Here is a 20,626-nt window from a genome sequence, read left to right as displayed (position 1 = left end):
TTAATGATGATACATACTTCTAAAGATACAATTGAATTACCTCTAATTATTACAGTACCAATATTTAATTTATCATTATTTGATTGTTGTTCTAATGCATCTACTAATGTTATATTTAAGAATATCTAAATCATCTTGTTAGTATTGTCTATCTCTCTCTCTTTAAGTATAAATATATACATACATCATATCCTTTTAATGTTCCAATTACTTTTCTTGATCCATTTAATTGTACTGATAATTTCTTATCCATATACTACAAATATTATCTATGTTAGTATTCCTATATATATACATCTCTTGATCTACACTTTGTTACATACACTCTTTAATTCAGGTTCAGATACCATTGTTACTTTCTACTTTGACTCTATTCTATTTGTTCAGTGTGTCATTCACATCATCTCACTATTCATTAGTTCATCTCATTTTTTTGCTGCCCGCTGTCGCGCTGCCATGGCCAGAACAAACGCGACTGTACATGTAAATTCTTCAGTGTGAATCAAAACATGAAACAATTACTTTGGGTCAGTCAGATTTGCAGCAATAATGTCAGATGATCACGCATTCTCAGACTTACAAGATCTTTCATCGTCTACATCTGCCAGAGGTGAAGATGAACCACAATCTCAAAACCCAATATTCGATTACGCAAGAGCTCTAGTATTTCAACAACAACCACCACCTTCCACCCACAACCACCTACACACTGACTCCCATTCCGACTCAGACTCTTCCAATAATAACCCAGATACACACGATATATCCCAACTCATCCAAACCCAAAGCACAAAACTATCCCTCTCCCAAAAACGAGACGAATTAATAACCCAAAGAAGTCAACTAAGTAATGAAATTGATGAATTACGATCAAAACTACGAACATTACGACAACAACAAATTTATAAAACCCGTCAAGCCCAATTAAAAACCTTACTTGATCAAAATAATCAAGAAAATATCACGTCTTTAGGAATAATCAAACAACGTGGAGATAATGATGATAAAGTCTGGAAAAAATTCAATGTTTCCCCATCATTGGATTGGAATCAGAGATTGGAATATGTGAAGATGTTTATACCATATTTGGAACTTGAACAATTATATACGATGAATTATTATGATCGAGAAGATAGATTGATTAGAAGTATTGAATTTGTGGTGGTGCTGCCATTGTTGTTTAAGATTGGGATTAGGATATTGATTAAATGTGAAGATAATTCATTGATGAAGATTGAGATTAAAGAAGGTGAATTGGTCGGGGTTGCTTTGGTGGCTCCGGATTTTCATCGGGTGTTGATGAGGAATTATATACCGGGAAGGAAAATTGATTGTATTATGTTTGGATTTAATTCGGTTTCGAATTTATTACAGAGGAGGATATCGATAATGTATAAATTGATTAGAATGTTTAGGAGGTTTATTCAAGATGAAAGATTCGAGGAATTGTTACGAGATGAAGAAATGTCAGATCAGATAAGATTGTTTTCGATATTGAAATCGATTGAGAGATTAGAATTGGTGATACAAGGGTATAAATTTATTCTTGTTTGGAAGGTTATATTTCAAGATATTATAACTGCAATTAGTGAATCTCAAATACGATTATTTGTAACCGATATGAATAATAATCAATGTGATCAACTCAATTATATAAATGAAATGTTCAATAATCTAATTGTTCAATATGGAGTTATAAATTCCCTACAAACTATTCTTAAAAATGTGTTTCCTACAACTGTTATATAACAAATTTCTTATATACTTACTAATGTATTACTTGTTTATTTATCTATACTACATCATGTCCTATTCCAAATGAAACGTAATTCTATCATCCTTAACCATCCTATTCACAACCATCTTCTCATGCAACCTCCTAACAAACCAATCATTCACAAACGTAATCAACTGCAAAATAAAACAATTCTTTTCATTCACCTTATTAAAATCATACATCGGCAAATATTCAATCCCAAACTCCCCTCCACTTCCATCCCCTCCACCACTCCCACTTCCTCCATCCTCACCTCCAACTTCACTGATCCCCTCATCTTCATTCCCACCCCCAACCTCACTTTTTATCCCAAGTGATTTCCCATACATTGTATACAAATACCTCTCAACTCCATTCACCAATTCATACCGAATATCCTCCCATTCAACCCCCATCAATCGATTTCCCATCGATTTCTTATATTTGAAGTATCGATAGATCCAAGCTCCCAAAATATGGGTCTTTTTGTTGAAAGAGGCCGTACTGGCTTTCGAAGACGTTCTGACCTGTTTAATCATCGGGCGGGTGGTTTGCAAGACCTGAATATGGTGTTTTATGGATTGAGTTTCGTTGGGTTTGATCTTTGAGCTAGGGTGGGTGGCGGTGTAGGTTTGCACGAGGGCTGAGAGGTCTTGGATGGGGAATTGGAGGGGTGTGAGTGTGGATGTTAATTTTGTGGATTGATTACGAAGATAATCGCCTCCGATTGTGCTGGTGGTGGTTTCGTCCTTGGACGGGGAGGTGATGGTTGTGGATTGGGAGATGACGGTTTTGGTGAGGGGGGAGGAAACGTTGGGGATGTTTCTCTTGAGTCGTTTTTTGGATTTGGAAGCGGAAGGGGATGTTGATGGTTTCCGCTTAGTGAGGTCTTCCAGGTCGGATTCACTTGTTTCGATATCGTCTAGGTCTCGTTTTTTGGATTGTTTTGTGGGTCGTCTAGTGTGATGGTCTTCATCGTTTAGATAACTGGTTCTGGTTTCTTGCATTAAGGTTGCATATTTGATTTCATATTCTGTGTCTTTATCAAATTTATCAAGTAATTCTTCTGGTATGAGTTTAACTTCTGGGACTTTTCCATATTCACTAAATGGATTATTTTCTAACTCAGCAGCCGTGAAATTAGTTTCTAAATAAGTATACATCAACCATAAAAATCTCTTTGCTCTAATTTCTGGAAACACTTTCGTATTCATAAAAAAATCAATCAATTGATTAGATTCATTACCATCCTCACCCAAATACCCAATCCCATTTATGGAATTGCTCAACAAGAAAATCAATTGAACAACATTCGTATTCGGTTTATTAATCGGTGGATTCGTCAGCATATCAATCAAATAATTCAAATTATTCTCCTCCCCCTCACAAACCGCCTTCAACATCGATTTCAACCTAGGTGTATCCTGCAACTGTCTCCCCTCGATATCATCAGCATCATCAACTTGTAAACTTGGTATGGAATGATATGTTCTCAAGCTTGATTTCATCTCCGGCACGAAATTAATCGTAGTATTCATTCTACCAACATTCACTAATAAACATACTTGTGCCACTGATTTTCCTAATTCTTTATCTTTGATTAATCGTTCTTTGAGCACACGGGAACATTTATTCGATTCGACAAGGGTACGTAAATACAATTCTCCAAATGTAATCTTGGGATTATTATTGGCATTAGGAATCTCACAAATGGGGAATGGATTCGTGAAACATGGGGTTTGGTCATTGAATAAAGCCAGTAAGAAATCATATTGGATATCTTTTCGCCAGAATGGTTCTCCATCTGATTTCTTCAAATGACGGGCCGCTTTTGCAGTGGCAGAAATCCCACCACTGGATGAAGCTGATGAGGATTTCTTACGACGACGAGATGTTGATGAGGAGGAAGATGGTTTGGTGGTGATGGTGGTGGTGGAAGTTGCAGATTGGGATAGCTCTTCATCTTCTTCACCCATGATTGATGAATTGACATCTGTGTCATCGACATATTCATCATCGTCATTGTCATTGTAGGTGTCATCCAGTTCTGAATTGTTCATGAGACTGGAGATGGATGTTATTTTCTTAGGTTGATATGAGGAAGCTGAAGGAGGACTTTGATGGATGATAACTTGTGGAACTGGTGGGACATTTTCTACCAAACTTGAAATTGACAATGGTCCAGTGTGGTGTGTTATTTCTGGTAATGGATGTGGTTGTTGAATTTGTACTTGGGGTGGTGGTACGGATGCAGGAACTGGTGCTGGTTGAGGTGGTGATTGTTGTTGATGTTCTATGGTAGATTTAGAAGGTGTATAGGTGTCATGAATAGGATCATAACTCATTGTGTATAGTCTTAGCGTCTGTGGTATAGAGTATTACTTAAGTAAATTTGTTACGTCTTCAAGTTTTTCTATTCTTATTTTTCCAATTGCTTACCTTCCCTTTTTACTTTCTGACTGGGAAAAAAATCTTAAAATTTCTTTGGTGCTACCACTCAATGAACGGTGCTACCAATTGAATAATTAACAACTTGTAAGTTGTAATATTTGAACCACTGTAAGCAGTCGCCTATAGAAGTACTTTTGTGCTATTACTGGAGGAGGAGATCCGATTATAAACATATAAGAGAGTCACAACTTCTAGAATACAGGTTTTAGGCTTAGGAATGTCTTTAATTTTGTTACTGTAGAATCATAAATTTACACAGCATGCTGATCTATGTATTGATCTCTAATGATTTAATATGTCTATAGACTATGTACTTTATCAAGACATAAGTTTTTTATTAATGAAAGTAAACATTAAGAATAAAGAATATTCAATGAATTAAACTTTGAAGAGTAGCCTAGCAAGCCCTCTAATTCGACAAATATTGGGCACCACTTGGATCTTTGTCAAGACTACTCAAATAAGGACTGCACCCATGCAAAGAAGACAAATAAACAAAAAGCCGGTTTTCTAATGTCATATGTATAAGTATAATATCTATATCTAAAGACCTAATAAAATCAACAAAGCTCCAATAAATGGTGATAATTTCCCAACACCAGAATCACTAGTAGTAGTAGAAGAAGACTCAGTCGCATCTCTATTTTCACCACCACCAGTGGTAGTAGTAGAAGACGACAGATCATCACTGGAAGAACTTGCTCTGATAGTACTTGATGATCTAGTGCTGCTTGATGATCTAGTACTACTTGAAGTAGGTTTAGGAGTAAATGATTGTACTCTAGCATCAAAATCACCGCAAACACTCTTGAATTCTTTCGTTGCCAATTCAGCTTCATTATTTGGACAAATATCGATCAAACATTGTTGAAGATCACTTCCATATTGAGTACACATACATTCAATGGATTGTAACCCAGGGCATGAAGATTCTTTATGGACTTGGGCTGCGCATGCTAATAAACAAGCTGGAGGTGTAGCTATCGTAAACTTTAAACAGATAGTTAAAACGATTGAGATGACTTGAAAGATTGATTTCATATTGAAGGAGTGGATTTGTATATCTAGATCTGGTATAAAATAAATGGCTAGGATGGAAAGATTCTTTGATATAGTTTAAAAAGAATGAGTGTGAAAATCGTCAAAAGTTTAAAACATCAACTGAGTTTTTATTTTTCTTATTTATTTTTCAACTTTCGTGTATTTTTTATTTTTTAGTTTCTACTTGCATACATTGTGCATAAAAAATAAAATTATATTTTCTTTGTGGGGCGCGTTTCCAGATTTCGGTTATTATTGTTTTTAGCGAGTGGCTATTGTACATGTTAATCTGAGACACGCCACAACTAAGCAAAATAACTGATNATTTTTCAACTTTCGTGTATTTTTTATTTTTTAGTTTCTACTTGCATACATTGTGCATAAAAAATAAAATTATATTTTCTTTGTGGGGCGCGTTTCCAGATTTCGGTTATTATTGTTTTTAGCGAGTGGCTATTGTACATGTTAATCTGAGACACGCCACAACTAAGCAAAATAACTGATGTGATGTGAATCAAACGTTTACTTATACTGCAGTATTCATTAAATATGAGTATAAGGATGTGTATATTAAGAATATGACATAGAGCGGTCACTAAGAACAATCGTCTAAATCAACAATAAGATTTCGCAAAATTATTCTTTAAAGAAGAGTTTACATGAACAAATACAATTCCAAGATGAAACAACCAATTAGGGGAATAGTTTTAAATGACAAGTATTGTAAGATTCAATAACGTTCAATGCAGGCATGCTGAAGCACATTGTTTCATAGAGAAAGGAGAACAGACGGAACTCTTAATTATCATTTCTTTTGAGATTTCACTACAAAACAAGGAAAAATCGCGACCTAGTTGTGGAAAGGGTATAATCATAAATATGTATCATATCACATAGTCTAATAAATCATAAATAAATATCTTATACATCTCTAACCTTTCAAACCCTATACTCCCGGCCAAACCATCAAATTCTCAACCACTTGTCCGTTAATAACAACCCGAGAATCTTCTTGTATACTTATAAACGACTGCTCCGAAACTTCAAACGGTTTAGTCCATATCATTACCCCTGCCTTAACATACACTCCGTTAATCCTAAGTATCCTCAACAACCCCTTTGTAGCAGTATCGCAAACCCCATTATCCTTATTAGTTGGATTTTCAACCGAATCGATATATTCTTGTGAGATCAATCTGTTTCGAGTATCAATTTGTCCCGGCATGAGTTCTTCAAACAGGATTTTTAGAGATCTGAACTCCGGAGCCCAAAGATCTCCCGATATCATCAACACATCATCATCATCATCCACTGGCGTTTTATCGAAGTATATCTCCGATACTTCAATTTGATTACATTCTTTAATATCTAACCAAAATACATCATATTGTCGCGTAGTCGCTGGTCTTGGACATTGGAGATACAATTGTTTATGCTTATGATTAAACATGGTGAATTTGTCATAGAACGGTTTTGTGAGCTCGATATAACTGCCGTCTAAATTCAGTTTGGAGAGATATTTTGGTTTGATTAAGGATTTGTTGTAGAGATAATCGGCCGAGAATAGGTGGTCCCATTTATAATAATTTGATTCAAGGAAGGAGTCAGGGTAGGTGTGCCATGGGTTGAGTTCACAATGATCAAATCGGGTTTCGAGGGGGTCTCGTTTATGGATATAGGTGGGGACTCCGGGAATAGGTGAATTGCCACGTTTGACTAGGGTTAGGTTTCTTAAGAAGGTGGATACAGGGGCATTGATTAGATCTTTACTTGTTTGGCTGATTGTTGAATTGTTGATGATGAATTTTTCGTATAAATTTTTCTGCATTAGATTATCATCGTTTAGGATTGATGAGTTTTTGAAGATTCCAAGTAGGTCTAAATCCTTATTTAACCATAATGGATGAGCTTCAGTTGAAAATATCCAATTCTTATTATTCATAATCTTGGGATCATGTAAGAAAAGTTCATCTTTAGTATCAAATAATAAATATAAATATTTAATCAGTTCACCAATAACAAAAGTTTCCATTCTATCTTGTCTCAGTCCAGTTGTAACATCTTGCAACCCACTAAACCCACATTCTGTCATATATCTATCTCTAAACAAGTTCAAAACCCGCTCACCAATCTGTAAATACATAGGATCTCTAGTCGCCCTATATAAGTAATAAGTCGACTCAATAAATTCCGGTCTTAATGCATACCATTGCAACTCAATTGCATCTTCCAGTTTATTAAACTTCTTTCTCGGATTATAATACCGGAAAACCCACCTCTCAGGTATCAGATCAAAATAATCCCAAATCTTCAAATATACCGCATGAGTCTTTATAGCATCCTTAACCTGTCCAGTCAACACCTGCAACCCGGGCCAAAATGCCCCCAAAGAATCAATCCAATCTCCAAACAGAGCTCCTTCTTCAGTATTCACATTGGAGAAAATCATCGTTCCATCAAATTCCCCACCTCCTTCGGCAGAATGGGTCAATAAGGCCCGATATGAAACCTTGAAGACTTCCCACATATAATCATCATTAAACAATATAGCCCCCTTGGCAGCATATTCATAAAACGAATCAATGGAGGCTCCAACCCCAGTTATGGCATCCGCCCATTCATTTTTAATCGTATTGATTGACATTGGTAATAGATGTAGGACCAGTTTTGAAGACCATAGTTTCCAGAATGTTAATTGGGTATAGTATTCGAATTGATAGTCTCCTGTTAGACGGGATAATAATGTGAATTCTAATATTGGGGTGGTGGCACCGGCGGTGCATGCACCTATTTGTAAATGTGATGGGATTTTGCTGAGTCCCTTGGCGAGATTGATTCTAGGCATGGGGATGTTGGTGGTGGTTTTGTAGGAGGGGATAAGACGGAGTCCAAGATCGTGGGCCATGTGTAATAAGAAACCATCGTATGATTGACAGATTTCTTTGAATCGGTCATAGGCTGGTGATGGAAGTAGGGTGAGGTTGATGTCTGTTAATAACAAATGTGCTGATAAGAGTCCACCAAGGGATCGTATTGTCATTTCGAATACTTGTACGATTGTATCTTGTTCAAACCAGCCTTGTTGATTCAGTTTCATGTATTCTAATATGAATTCCAAAGAATCCCAATCTTGCATTATGATTAAAGTATCAAGATTATCTAATACTGTTAAAGACACATTGGCCATAGCATCATTTCTATGAGTGTTAAGGGCATTGGTATAATCTGGACCTAATGGTTGACATGTAATGGGTGTGACTTCATCAGCTGGGAATCCATATGTCATATAAGAACTCCAAGCATGATCATATAGTTCTTTGGTTTCTTGTTGGAGATATCGAATATGATCTGGAGTAAATGAAGAATTAAAAGGTGAATAAGCTGTGGTTGAATCACATAGCACTATCACCAGCAATACCACTATAAGTAACTTCTCCCATTCATATCTAAGTGACATTTGAGAGACGAGTGGTGTGTTCTTATAGAATCAATGAATCTGGTGATGATCTGATGATGATGATGACAGATATTGAAATATTTCAGTTTGACAGTTATGTCGCGTGAATTTTATAGTCGCGAAAAATTTCACAATCACGAGAATTTGCATTCTCTAATAAACGAAATAAATACTTTTGATACTTATAACCCGCCAAGTCAGATACGATTTACTCAGAGGTCTTGGCAATAGCTAAGAGAGGATAGACCAACTCCTAAGACTTACTATTATCTTGGGTTTACCCCTTTCGAGTCTCCGGTCAACACATTTAATATGTAAATTTTGTATAAACTGTATAATAAACTAATTAATTAACCAACCAACTAATACCAAGAAATACTAGTATTACTGTTTCTAAATATACTACAATCCCCCATCCTCTACACTTCTCTCTCCTCTCTCCTCTCTCCTCTCTCACTCTCACTCACTTCCCAAAGATTCTATTAACTTGAGTAAGAATTCTCCCCGTCCCAAACCACAAAGTCACCAAAATCATAAATACATTCATCACAATAATCAACAATCCACTCAACATAAACCTGGGGGCAAAGATTTTCCAAACCATTAAATGTCTTCTAAAATGAGCTGCAAAGATCAAACTACTCAATCCTGTCAATAAATAATATGTAATCAATGTGGTTGCATTCGTGATAATCTGGGAAAGTACCGTGATTGGTTTATTCGATGGGATTATTCTCCATAAAGTGATCAACGGGATTGATAGACATATTATCAAAAATGGTCCAAATGTATTCAATGCAATATTTAAATGTGTAAATGGGAAGAAAATAGTTTCAGTTGTCATGAATCCTAATTCCCATTGGATTGAAGGTAAGGTAGCTTGATGTCCTGTACTGAAGAAATGTTGATATCCTAATAATCCAAATATTATTGGTGAAATTAAATTTTTTCTAATATTTAAAATTTCATATAATTCTAATAATGATAAGATTTGAATGATTAACATACTGATTGATAATGATCCGATTGGTTTTGTCGTTAACATGATTGCCGCGGTGAAATTTAATACGAGTAAGAAATATGACGAGCCATAGACATTTCCATATCCTAATATCGTAGCTGTCTTGTTTGTAGTATGTCCATTACTCTCGTCACTATCCTCATCATCCTCGGATGAAGAAGATGTAGTACTGATCTCTTCTTTTAAGTCTAATTTCACACATAATGGACCTCTAGACCAACTGAAATTCGCCAATACTAAACTAATCAACAATACCAACCTTGCAATTGCCAACTTAAAAGATTTCAATAATGGAATCCCAATGATTAAATTCACATGATTATTAAAATATTCACTATTTTGAATATATTCAAATGTCCAATACACAGCATTCATAAATAATAAAAATTTAAACCCGGTACCGATCCATAACGGAGCTGCTGAATGATATGAATCAGATAATTTATAACAAGATGCAATAAACATCGGCAATAAATATGACATCACATGCAACAACACCACGGCCCACCAAGTAGTTTTGAATGATGTTTCACAATATGGTCTCTGTTCTTCACGACAAAGATTAATCATCGAAGTCAATCTCGTCATAATCGTAAACGTAATCGCATGCGATAATCCCAATATTTTATCCCTGGTCGAAATCGGTGAATATGGAATTGCACAAGCATAAATACAACAAATCCCAAACGTAATCAAAAAATAACTCACCATCTTATCTTCCCAAACAACATATGAATTCGAGGCAAATATCAAACAATGTCCAATCACAAATATGATCCCCATAAATGACCAACTATTGAAATTATACCTAAAGAAATCATATGTCTGATTCCACAAGAAATTCACACTAAACCTATCCATAATCGGGGCCCAAAATCCAATCACCATCCCTAATGCAATCCCAATCCCAAGGCATCGTTTCAAAGAGAATTCAAATGGTTTTAGGACAATAAAGATCGAAAAACTTAATACTAGACTCACCATGGTCATGGCAATCACCGACCCAATGAATTCGAAACTCATGGTCAGGACCCGGACCGCGGGGATGGATCTCAGATAGGTGATCATGAATGTGAGTGCGAGGAAGAGGATTCCGATCCCGATAAGGATTAGTTTTAGGTCGAAACGGGCCCATAATGATTTGCATTCTTCCAAGGAGAGGATTTGATATGCTTTTGCTTCTTCGATTAGTTTTTGATGGTTGTAGGAATCGGTATTGTTGTAATCGAGGGTGAAGGCGTCGTAATGGTGGATTAGTTTAGATAAGTTAGGAGTGGCATTTCTGAAAGATTTTAATTGTTGGATGGTTTTGTAGGATGCGATTGTTAATTCTTCTTCGGTGGAGAATGCTTCATCGATTGGAAATCCTAGGTTGTTGTAGGGGATTGGTAGGCCCATTAGTAAGGATATTGTCGGTACTAAATCGATTTGATTCACTGAACGATAATATCTACCTTGTGAGGTTAGATTATATAATGATGGATGTTTTTTGGTGAATTGTCCAGTTTTGGAATACATAAATAAAGTAGATTCTAATTCATCAGGGGCATCACCTCCATGATTCCCAGTAGAATCCATTCCATGATCACCAATGATTATTAACAATGTATCATCATCTAATTCATTAATTACTTGTTTTATAACTGTATTCATTTGATTCAATTTCTCCTTCATGGAATAATGTGATGGTCCATATCTGTGTCCAACATGATCTACTCCTAAAAAGTGTCCCACTAATAAATCCCATCTATGAGATTCTTGTAGTAATGGGAATAAATGTTCAGTAACTCCATTATCAACCGTATGTAAATCCCAAACATTTAAAGAATCATATGGAAAATTCAATTCCGGATGAATATATTCATTAAATAATGCTGTCCAAGTATCATCACCCATGAATGCGATTGTTTTATTTAAGCGATGTAATTGTAATAACCAATTATCCTCTTCAATTGCATCACCATTAAAATTTGAACTTGCGTCAATAAAAGTAGGTAATGAACCCGTGGTTAATCCTTTTAATCTTTGTAATGTTGTTGTCGGAGGATCAGCCATGAATTTTAATAAGATACCATTATCTTGTTGAGCTAATTCATATAAAATCGGGAAATTATTATGATAATATTCATTAGATGATTCCGGTGTCACTGGTATGACGAAATCAAATCTTAACGCGTCTATAACCAATAAGACAGTTTTGTTATACTTAGCTGGTCTCATGCATGTGTCATTGTTATTGTTACCACTACCACTGCCAGTAGAACATGAGTTAATATCTGGTAGCACATTTCTTCTTAATAAGAAACCTTGAGTAAAGAATCCAACACCAATGAATTGAATAATTGATAAAAAGATTAATACAATAATATAACCAATAAATGTATATCTTAACTTCTGATGTCTTATTTTAGTTCTTGTTTGTTGTTGTTGTAGTCTATTGGCTTTCTTAGCTTTGTTGTGGTTGTGATGGGTATTGATGGTACCCATGGCATCTATATCATCCTCCATATTGGTAAAAAAAAAGTATAAGAGGGTTTGTATAAGCTATTAGTTGTCGGTGTTTGTTATATTAATTGATATAAGATCATAAAGTATCTATCCCTCTTTTATTTGTCTGTGTGTATAATATACTCCAATTAGGTGTGTATGACTTAGTAGAGTATTACTTGGTTACTCTATCTGTCTATTTCTATTTCTATTTCTTTATAGCAAAATTCAACAATCTCTAAATTAAATAAATTTTTAAATCAAAAAGATATACAGAGACAACGCTGAGACTTACTGAAGAAAGAGAGTGACAGAGAGAGAGAGAATGAAAAAAAATTGTTTTTTTCTGTTGTGCTATTATACACGACCAATATAACCAGAAAGGTACACAATTACACTACCCTATATAGACTACAATATGGTTTAAACCCCATGGCTGCAACAAACAGATAGTCATGACTGGGCTAAAGAAGAGAAAGTAACCTTTTGATAGTCCAGTCTCATACTACCAAAGAATGTCTACAGCTTTATTCCCATTAAAAAGTCTCTTGTTATATTGTAATTAATAATAATAATACACTTACTCTACAACTCTACTCCATACTATGATCAATCTGACTCAAGAAATCCAGTTCAAACTCAGAACCACCCATTAATCCATCCACATCATTGTCATCCCCTTCATCATGATCCACCATATTATCATCATCATCCCCAGGATTAAAATTATATAATTCTCCAACTAAATCATCATCCACCCCTCCTCCCACTAAATCATCATCTGCGTCCTTAAACAAATCATTCATATCATCATCATTCACAATATCATTCGCTACCCTATCAACAACATCATCATTCACATCTCCAGATCCAGCAACAATTCCTTCATCATCACTGCCTAGTCCATTTATCGAACGTCCTCCGGTATCCATATTAGTATTAGTTAACCCAGTATTATTGTTATTACTATTATCTTGATTGGTTGAGTCATTCACTCCTCCTATTGTCATTGAAAATGTATCTTCGATATTTCCATTCGCGTCATTGTCAACATCATCGTCATAACTATTTCCCGTATTTTCGAAATTGAACATATCACTAACCCCATTGAATTTTGATGTGTCTACGATACTACTATTACTATGTTGATGATGATGTTCATATCTTATTGTATTCTCATTATATCCCATGGATCCATTATTATTGATTTGTGGTGGGATGTGTTGTTGTGTTTGTGGTAGTTGTAATTGTGGTTCTTGTTGTTGTAGCTGTGAACTTGTATTAGGGATGTTTATAAATGAATTAATCAGTCTTGGATTATAATTCGCAGGAGCTGATGAGACTTCTATACCCGTTGATATAGAATATTGTTTATAATTAGCCGTAGATTCATACTTCTGAGCAAATTTATATTGATATTCATTCAATACCAGTTCAAGCTCTTGTTCCAATTCCCGCAATGACTCTTTATCATATAATTTCGATCTCAACTCCGCAAGTCGATTAGTCTTTTCTTGTTGATACTTATACCGTTCAGTATTAGGCACATACTTCCCATCATCATCCCCACTCCCAATCCCTATCCCACTCTTTAATCTCTCCTCCACTTTCTTCATCACCGCCAAATCTCCAAAATAAATATCTTCAGCTTTTATATCCCCTTCCTCCAACATTCTTTTCGAATTCTGGCGCATAATCACAGGATATAACCCCGGAGGAATAATCTTAGAAGTATGTACCAATTTACTAGTCACATTCTCAATATATTCATGATTCGTAATATATCTCGACAACATATCATTCCTAAAACTTATTAAATCGGCTTCATCATGTAATTGAACCCCAGGGTCTTCTTTTATGTGACTATTTTGGGCATGTGCATGTGCGGCGGCTTGTGCTTGGGCCTGTGCTTGGGCTTGAGCTTGGACTTTGGCGGCATGGGCTTGGGCTTGGGCTTGTGCTTGTTGTGCTTGTTGGGTTTTTTTGTTTGTACGACCTCTTGGTCTACCTGGATGGGCCATGTGTTTCTAGTTTTCCAAAAGTCAACAACAAAAGTAATATATAAAAATAAATGTAATAAATCGTCTAGACAACTCTTCTATCAAAGCAAACAGTTGTTATCTCTTTAAGTTAGACTAGGTCCTTCTCTATCTGTTCACTCTCAGTTTGATGATTGATGTTGTATTTGGGTTTTTTCAAGTTGTTGTGGATTTTATTATTTTTTCTTCTGGCCCAGAGCTGGTTAACCATTTTTTGGTAAATGCACGTCTTCTATCTACACCACGGTCTATCAACTGTCAAGCTAATATGACAATTGATTTGTAAATAAGTAAAAGGGTATGTCATGATGAACAAGTCTATATAATAATATAAATAGAGATAACGCTATATATCTCAATAAAAAATTGCAAAAAAATAATAAAACTAATAATAAACTAAAACTAAACAATCTAAAAAAGAAAATAAAAAATCCACCAACTCAATAACCTCCTCTGTCACCTCCACCTAAAGATCAAATCTTCCATTCACGAATTCATAATCCATTTGATGATCTTCTTCTTCCGCCTCATCAATCTCCATCTCATCCTCTTCCGCAATCTCTTCATCAATCACATCTTCATCCGGTGGTAAATTTGGATTTCCAGGTATGAATGACCCAGGTCCTTTAAATGCATTCATTCTATATGATTTATTATTTCCAAAGAAATGATCATCCATAGCAGAATCATCAATATATGTAAACCCTTTGAAATTCGCTTGTACGCCAGGGGATAATGGAGTAGTGGAGGCCATTTCCAATTGTTGTTTCTTTAAGATTGAAGTAGTTGATTCAGAAGTGAATTCAGGATCGAAATTAGATGTATCTGTTTCCGAAGTAATATGAGGTTTGAATGGTGGTGGAATTGATTTCTTACGTAATAATTCCCAATCAATATCATTGAAAAATGCATGGGCTCTTAATTCACGGGCATCATTAGTGGCACCTAATCTATGTTTGGGGTTTCTATTTAATAAACCTTTGACAAATGCTCTTCCTTCTGGACTTAAGACTTCTTTAGGGAAACGGACTTTTCCAAATGCAATGTTTTTATACATTTGTTGAGTATTATCGGCATAAAATGGTGACCAACCACAACACATCTCAAATATTAATACACCTAATGACCAAAAATCAACCATTTTGGTATATCCTGATTCATCTAATAATACTTCTGGCGCCAAATATTCAGTTGTACCACAAAATGTATTGGTTGTACCATCATTATTTAAATTTGCTTTAGATAATCCAAAATCACATAATGCAATATGACCATTTGCATCCAATAAAATATTTTCTGGTTTTAAATCTCGATAAACAATATCATTATCATGTAAATGTTCTAATGCTAATATTAATTCTGCAATATAAAATTTGGCACGATCTTCAGCAAATCTACCTTCTTTTTGTAAATGCCAAAATAATTCTCCTCCTGACATATAATCAGTAACTAAATATAAATCTGTCGGAGTTTGGAATGAAAATTTTAATCCAACAATAAATGGTGATGCTGCTGCTGATGTCCGGACTAAAATATTTCGTTCTCCAATGGTATGGGCAATTTCCTTCTTCTTAACAATAACTTTCTTGGATAAAACTTTCATGGCATATATTCTTCCAGTATCTTTCTTTTTCACTTGGAAAACTTGTCCAAAGGTTCCCTTTCCTAATAATCTCAAGAATTCAAAATCATCAGGTCCATATGATTTCTTCTTATCTAAAGAAGTATATTCCCATCTAATTTGAATCGCACCCGAGATCACTCTCTCTCCAACAATTCTAGCTCCTAATTGTAACCATTCACTACTACTTTTTTTATTCACAGTAGTTGATGGAGAAATTCTTACATGTCCTAAAAATGCATCATCTTTAGCAGCATCATACACGGAAATATCAAGCTCAGATTTAGACCCCACTACATCAAATATAGCATCATGATTCCAAATAGGATTGGTTGATTCATTACTTAAATTCAAATGTGGAGTTGATAATTGCCGTTGATATAATGATGGTCTAGAAGAATTATTATTAGCTAGTAACATGGATGAACTTCTCATTGGTAATGCTTTTGGTATCCCACTATGATGATTGGCATTCACATGATTCTTGGGATGATGTGATGGTTGATGTGCAAGTAATGATGGGGATTTCCCAAATGATTCCGCAGCATTAGTAACAAATTCAGAACTTTCAAATGTACATACTACATATGGTTGTGTTGCATTAAGATCTCTACCTTCAATAATTGTGATTTTTAATTTTCCTTTTGGTTGGGAATTTTTAGAACTGGCATTTACTGTTTGCCCAGTTTCATCAGTGGTTATAATCATCGGTTGACCATTTGTGAATGCTTGAACTGCTTGAAGTTCTTCTTGTGTAGATGATTGTGAAAGTGGCTGATTGGTTTGTTGTTGGTGTGGCTGTGGTGATGGTTGTTGTTGTTGTTGTTGCGGGTGTACTTGAGTTTGTGCGTAGGATGAGGGTGTATATGCTTCTGGCTGCGGCAGTTGTTGATATTCATTCTTTGATTTGAATGTTTGGTTTAGGTAATTACCAGGACTATTAGATGCTTTAATTGATGTAGTTCCATATACCATAGAATTGCTAGATACCGCTGTGGTTGGTGTTCCACTCGCAAGCCCCTTTGGAAGAAATTTGATATTCCCTCCACCGGTAGAATATTCTTCATTTCCAAATGATGGATTAGTTGAAGATGGTGCATTTATTGTGCCTGTAGTTGTTGAAGTTGTTTGACTAGTTGCTGATGCCGTGGGAGGTGGAGTTGGTGATGCGGTATTATCTCTCTTGTTGAAGGTTCCGAATCCGAATATCATAATGATTTAGTAAAATATTGATATGTGTTATTATATGAATGATCCTGTCTTTATCAAATGACGACAATATAATATAATATATGAAATTAATGAATTAAAAATTAATTAAAATAGGCAATGGCAAATGCTTGTGTGTGGGTGCCAATGATCACCAATAAATAAAATACAAAAATAAAATTTGAAAATGAACAATAATTTAATTTGGGAATGTCTAAAAAGCAAGTAATGTATACAAAGTTCCTTCTTGATTCTTAATCCTAGTTAAGAATAATATGGAACTTTAAAATGAATAAATTAATAAATGGATTCTTACTTATTAAAGCAAGTTTATAAAAAAAAGGTGTGTTTCAAAAAGAATGTGATGATGACGATTAAAGTTGATGATGAGATTTTCCTTATAATTAATAAACTTTTTTTTTTTTGGTGGTGTTTCTTATTTCTTATTTAATTATTGTGACGAAAATGGGAGCGGTGAGTATTAAAAATTTATTATTTTCTAATGTATGATAATAAAAAATAATTAAAATGTAAAATAAATTTTAATACTGTATGGAAGGTCGTGTATAATTGTTCAAACGGTTTCCCTGTTAAAAAAATTAAATTTTCTCTTGTGTCTCAGATGAGGCGCTCTAATCTTTTTGATTTCTTTTGATTGATTGTTCTTAAACCAATATACAATGATATCAAGGATAGATAACAAAATTGGTCAAAATCCGGAGGTGTATCTTTGATTAACTTCGAAACAAACCTAGTCCTAGTTTATTTGACTAAAATATTTCTTAAGCCCAAAAATGATGAGAATGGAGTCAAATATTTCTTTTTTTTAAGGCATTTATGGTTTTGGAATTTTGGCACTTTACAATTGGAATTTTTATTTTAACGATGAGATTTATTTTTTAACTCTTTCAAATTGTACAAAGATAAGGATTTTTAATTTTTAGTTAGGACAATATTCTATGCACTATTACTTAAAACCTTGAACATTGATCCCGTTAGCGACCCGATCCAAGAATGTTTGGAATTGAATACAATGACAGTTTCCAATTGGCTTATACCTATTTGGGATGCAGAATTGATATTATGCCTCTTCTTGTTATCGTAGTTCAGCATACTGAAATAATTACATCATCTGTGATTTGCTTCGCATTTACCGTTCCATAATTTTTTTTTATTTTTTTTTTAGATTTTTGTTTATTTTTTGCATTCACTTGGAATTTTTAGAAATCGCCTTTCATGTCTTCCAGATTAAATGCCATTTCTTCGATTGAGCTAAGAGCAGTGTATTTAATCTGATAATCTAGAAACTGTATCAGGAAAATTAGTGCGTAATTGGTTGGAAAAATTGCCTCGGAAAACAGCTCTCTTTGGACTATAAATATGGATACCCTGCCATTCTGATTGGAGAATATCCATCACGTGGACCTTCGTTTGTAAGCAGTGCCAGGAACATTTCTCCATTTCTATAGCAGAAAAGCAACAATTGCTACAATTACATGTAGAATGGCATTCTGGAAAGATTGTTAACCTTAAATAATGGGTATTCAATCCAACAATAGAAAGAGCAACTAAATTTATTCTTTGTTGAACAAGATAATGCATTGGTTAACCCATGCTTGTTGAATCCTCTCGCTTCTAAATGTTACCTTTTTTGACTTAGCTGTGGATGTATGCAATGTTTATCTGATCTCACACTTTGTCTTTTGCAACAAATTTGCCGTGATTAACAACGAAATTCTGAGAAAAATGTACCAATATAACATACCACTTTTAATTAGTCAAACTGACTCCCTTAATCCAATTCGATTCATAACCGTAATAATACTAAGAACCAGCACATTGAGAACACACAATATTACCAACTAAAAGGGAATATCCGTAGCCCTTTGAAGTTGTTGCAGAAACGTCAAATGAAGGGTTACCCTCTGAAGAACTCACAAATCAATATCGAATCAGATCCAACAGCTGATTAACTCCCAATATGACATAAGACTAGTACCTATGTATCATTGAACTTACCGTCTCTTTTTAGCTTCAATTTGTAAACATGGTTGTTTTCAAAAGAGGATTTCTAAGTTTGGCAGCCACAGAGACAAAGTCGCTATACAAAATCACATCCTGCATATAAGTTCTTGATGTTCACGAAAAAATTTCCACCAACCAAAACCGCCAAAGACTCGCTTGGAAAACCTTCAAATCATAGAAACAAATCAGGTTTTGTAATCTCCCTGTGAACCATAATAGAATCTGGCAACCAAACAGCAAAATGAACTTTCTTCCTCCCTCAGAGTCTCCCTAGTCACATGGTTTGTCTGGTAACCATTTGTAGAAATCAAATTATAGACAATTTAGTTCATCAATTCCAAGTCTTGCTAGAAACACAAAGGATAAATTCTACAAGATCACAAGATATGTTAAAAAGATTCAGAAAGTTCCAGAATTAAAGCTTGGTGAACCATTACCAAAGGGTATAAGGATGCCACGTGAAATACCTAAAGTTCCTACCTATCATTTTGAACCCAGATTTTTCAAGAGACAAAACCGTGGGTTATATGGTGGTGTTCAACTTAAAAAAGCCCATAGATGTTCAGAATACTTCAATAAAACCAAATATTACCAAAAACCAAACATTCAAAGAGCAAAGTTATGGTCCGAGGCTTTAAATAAAGCAATTTCAACCAGAGTTTCTACTAAAGTTTTAAAAACAATTGATCAAGAAGGTGGATTGGATGCTTATTTGCTCAAAGACAAATCAGCCAGAGTTAAAACATTGGGTTTATATGGTTGGAGGTTGAGATATAAGGTTTTGAAGAGACTAGAACAAAAGGCATTACCTCATGTTCAAAAAGGTAAGAAACAAGTCAAGGTTACATATATACATCCTGATGGAAGAAGATTTATCGTGGATAAGAATAGATTACTTAAAGAATTATACGGGGTTGTCAGAAGAAACAGTTACTATGAGATATCTCATCAACAATTCCAAAAGCAGTATGGATTTTATTCTGTGAAGAATCTCGTTGAAGCATTAGACCAACAGAATTATGAAAACTTCAACGAAATTACTGCCTAAAATGGAGATGCATCTTTGTAAATAGGTTAAAAACCATTAATAAAATATTGTAAATATTTAATGTATTTGATTTAATTCAAACTTGAAATCTTAAAGTGGGTGACTACTAATATTGCAGACCTAGAGTGTGTGTATGTGTAAGATATTCGGTACTTTTTTTCGTCAGTGTTCACGTGCACTACTTTGGGATTTTTTAATAGTACGACGCACGTGATATTAATTTTCAGTTGTTTTTTTCTTTTGTCTCTCACTTTAAAACTTAGCAGTATTTCCTCCTCATAGTATGGGAAAACAAGTGAGCACTTATATACAGGAAGCATCATTTCTTGGAAGTAAATTTTAGTTACCCGCACTCTTTTGATGCCACTGAGAATCTCACTAACTGCTTTCCAATAAAAAAGAATTTTCAAAAAATTTTAATAAGCTATTTTCAAGATAGTTTAGTTACCCATACATTATATACATAGTAAA

General features: G+C 34.6%; 8 protein-coding genes across 8 annotated transcripts; 2 read left to right on the top strand and 6 right to left on the bottom strand. All coding sequences in view use genetic code 12, as the record gives it.

The window, feature by feature from the left end:
- Positions 1 to 549: 549 nt before the first annotated feature.
- On the top strand, positions 550 to 1,749 carry J8A68_001075 (uncharacterized protein; the record flags this gene model as incomplete). Its single annotated transcript, XM_049404689.1, has 1 exon — positions 550 to 1,749. The coding sequence occupies one exon, from the start codon at positions 550 to 552 to the stop codon at positions 1,747 to 1,749; it is 1,200 nt and encodes a 399-aa protein (XP_049265619.1).
- Positions 1,750 to 1,809: 60 nt separating this feature from the next.
- J8A68_001074 (uncharacterized protein) lies at positions 1,810 to 4,101 on the bottom strand (the record flags this gene model as incomplete). The annotated part of the gene is made up of 1 exon (XM_049404688.1): positions 1,810 to 4,101. The coding sequence occupies one exon, from the start codon at positions 4,099 to 4,101 to the stop codon at positions 1,810 to 1,812; it is 2,292 nt and encodes a 763-aa protein (XP_049265618.1).
- A 649-nt stretch (positions 4,102 to 4,750) lies between these two features.
- Positions 4,751 to 5,248, bottom strand: J8A68_001073 (uncharacterized protein; the record flags this gene model as incomplete). The annotated part of the gene is made up of 1 exon (XM_049404687.1): positions 4,751 to 5,248. One exon carries the CDS (start codon positions 5,246 to 5,248, stop codon positions 4,751 to 4,753), a length of 498 nt encoding a protein of 165 aa, XP_049265617.1.
- Positions 5,249 to 6,194: 946 nt separating this feature from the next.
- On the bottom strand, positions 6,195 to 8,705 carry J8A68_001072 (alpha-1,2-mannosidase MNL1; the record flags this gene model as incomplete). Its single annotated transcript, XM_049404686.1, has 1 exon — positions 6,195 to 8,705. One exon carries the CDS (start codon positions 8,703 to 8,705, stop codon positions 6,195 to 6,197), a length of 2,511 nt encoding a protein of 836 aa, XP_049265616.1.
- Positions 8,706 to 9,168: 463 nt separating this feature from the next.
- Positions 9,169 to 12,234, bottom strand: GPI13 (mannose-ethanolamine phosphotransferase; the record flags this gene model as incomplete). Its single annotated transcript, XM_049404685.1, has 1 exon — positions 9,169 to 12,234. The coding sequence occupies one exon, from the start codon at positions 12,232 to 12,234 to the stop codon at positions 9,169 to 9,171; it is 3,066 nt and encodes a 1,021-aa protein (XP_049265615.1).
- A 572-nt stretch (positions 12,235 to 12,806) lies between these two features.
- J8A68_001070 (uncharacterized protein) lies at positions 12,807 to 14,234 on the bottom strand (the record flags this gene model as incomplete). The annotated part of the gene is made up of 1 exon (XM_049404684.1): positions 12,807 to 14,234. One exon carries the CDS (start codon positions 14,232 to 14,234, stop codon positions 12,807 to 12,809), a length of 1,428 nt encoding a protein of 475 aa, XP_049265614.1.
- Positions 14,235 to 14,718: 484 nt separating this feature from the next.
- Positions 14,719 to 17,085, bottom strand: SCH9 (serine/threonine protein kinase; the record flags this gene model as incomplete). Its single annotated transcript, XM_049404683.1, has 1 exon — positions 14,719 to 17,085. One exon carries the CDS (start codon positions 17,083 to 17,085, stop codon positions 14,719 to 14,721), a length of 2,367 nt encoding a protein of 788 aa, XP_049265613.1.
- Positions 17,086 to 19,217: 2,132 nt separating this feature from the next.
- On the top strand, positions 19,218 to 20,155 carry J8A68_001068 (mitochondrial 54S ribosomal protein bL28m; the record flags this gene model as incomplete). The annotated part of the gene is made up of 2 exons (XM_049404682.1): positions 19,218 to 19,312; positions 19,426 to 20,155. The coding sequence occupies 2 exons, from the start codon at positions 19,218 to 19,220 to the stop codon at positions 20,153 to 20,155; spliced, it is 825 nt and encodes a 274-aa protein (XP_049265612.1).
- Between the last annotated feature and the right edge of the window lie 471 nt (positions 20,156 to 20,626).

This window comes from Hemisphaericaspora subhashii (genome assembly GCF_019202705.1).
Source record: "Hemisphaericaspora subhashii strain CBS 10753 chromosome Unknown scaffold2, whole genome shotgun sequence".
Taxonomy (NCBI): Eukaryota; Fungi; Ascomycota; class Pichiomycetes; order Serinales; family Debaryomycetaceae; genus Hemisphaericaspora; species Hemisphaericaspora subhashii.
The sequence above is the reverse complement of the archived record's forward strand: the minus strand, read 5'-3'. Positions and strand labels throughout refer to the sequence as shown.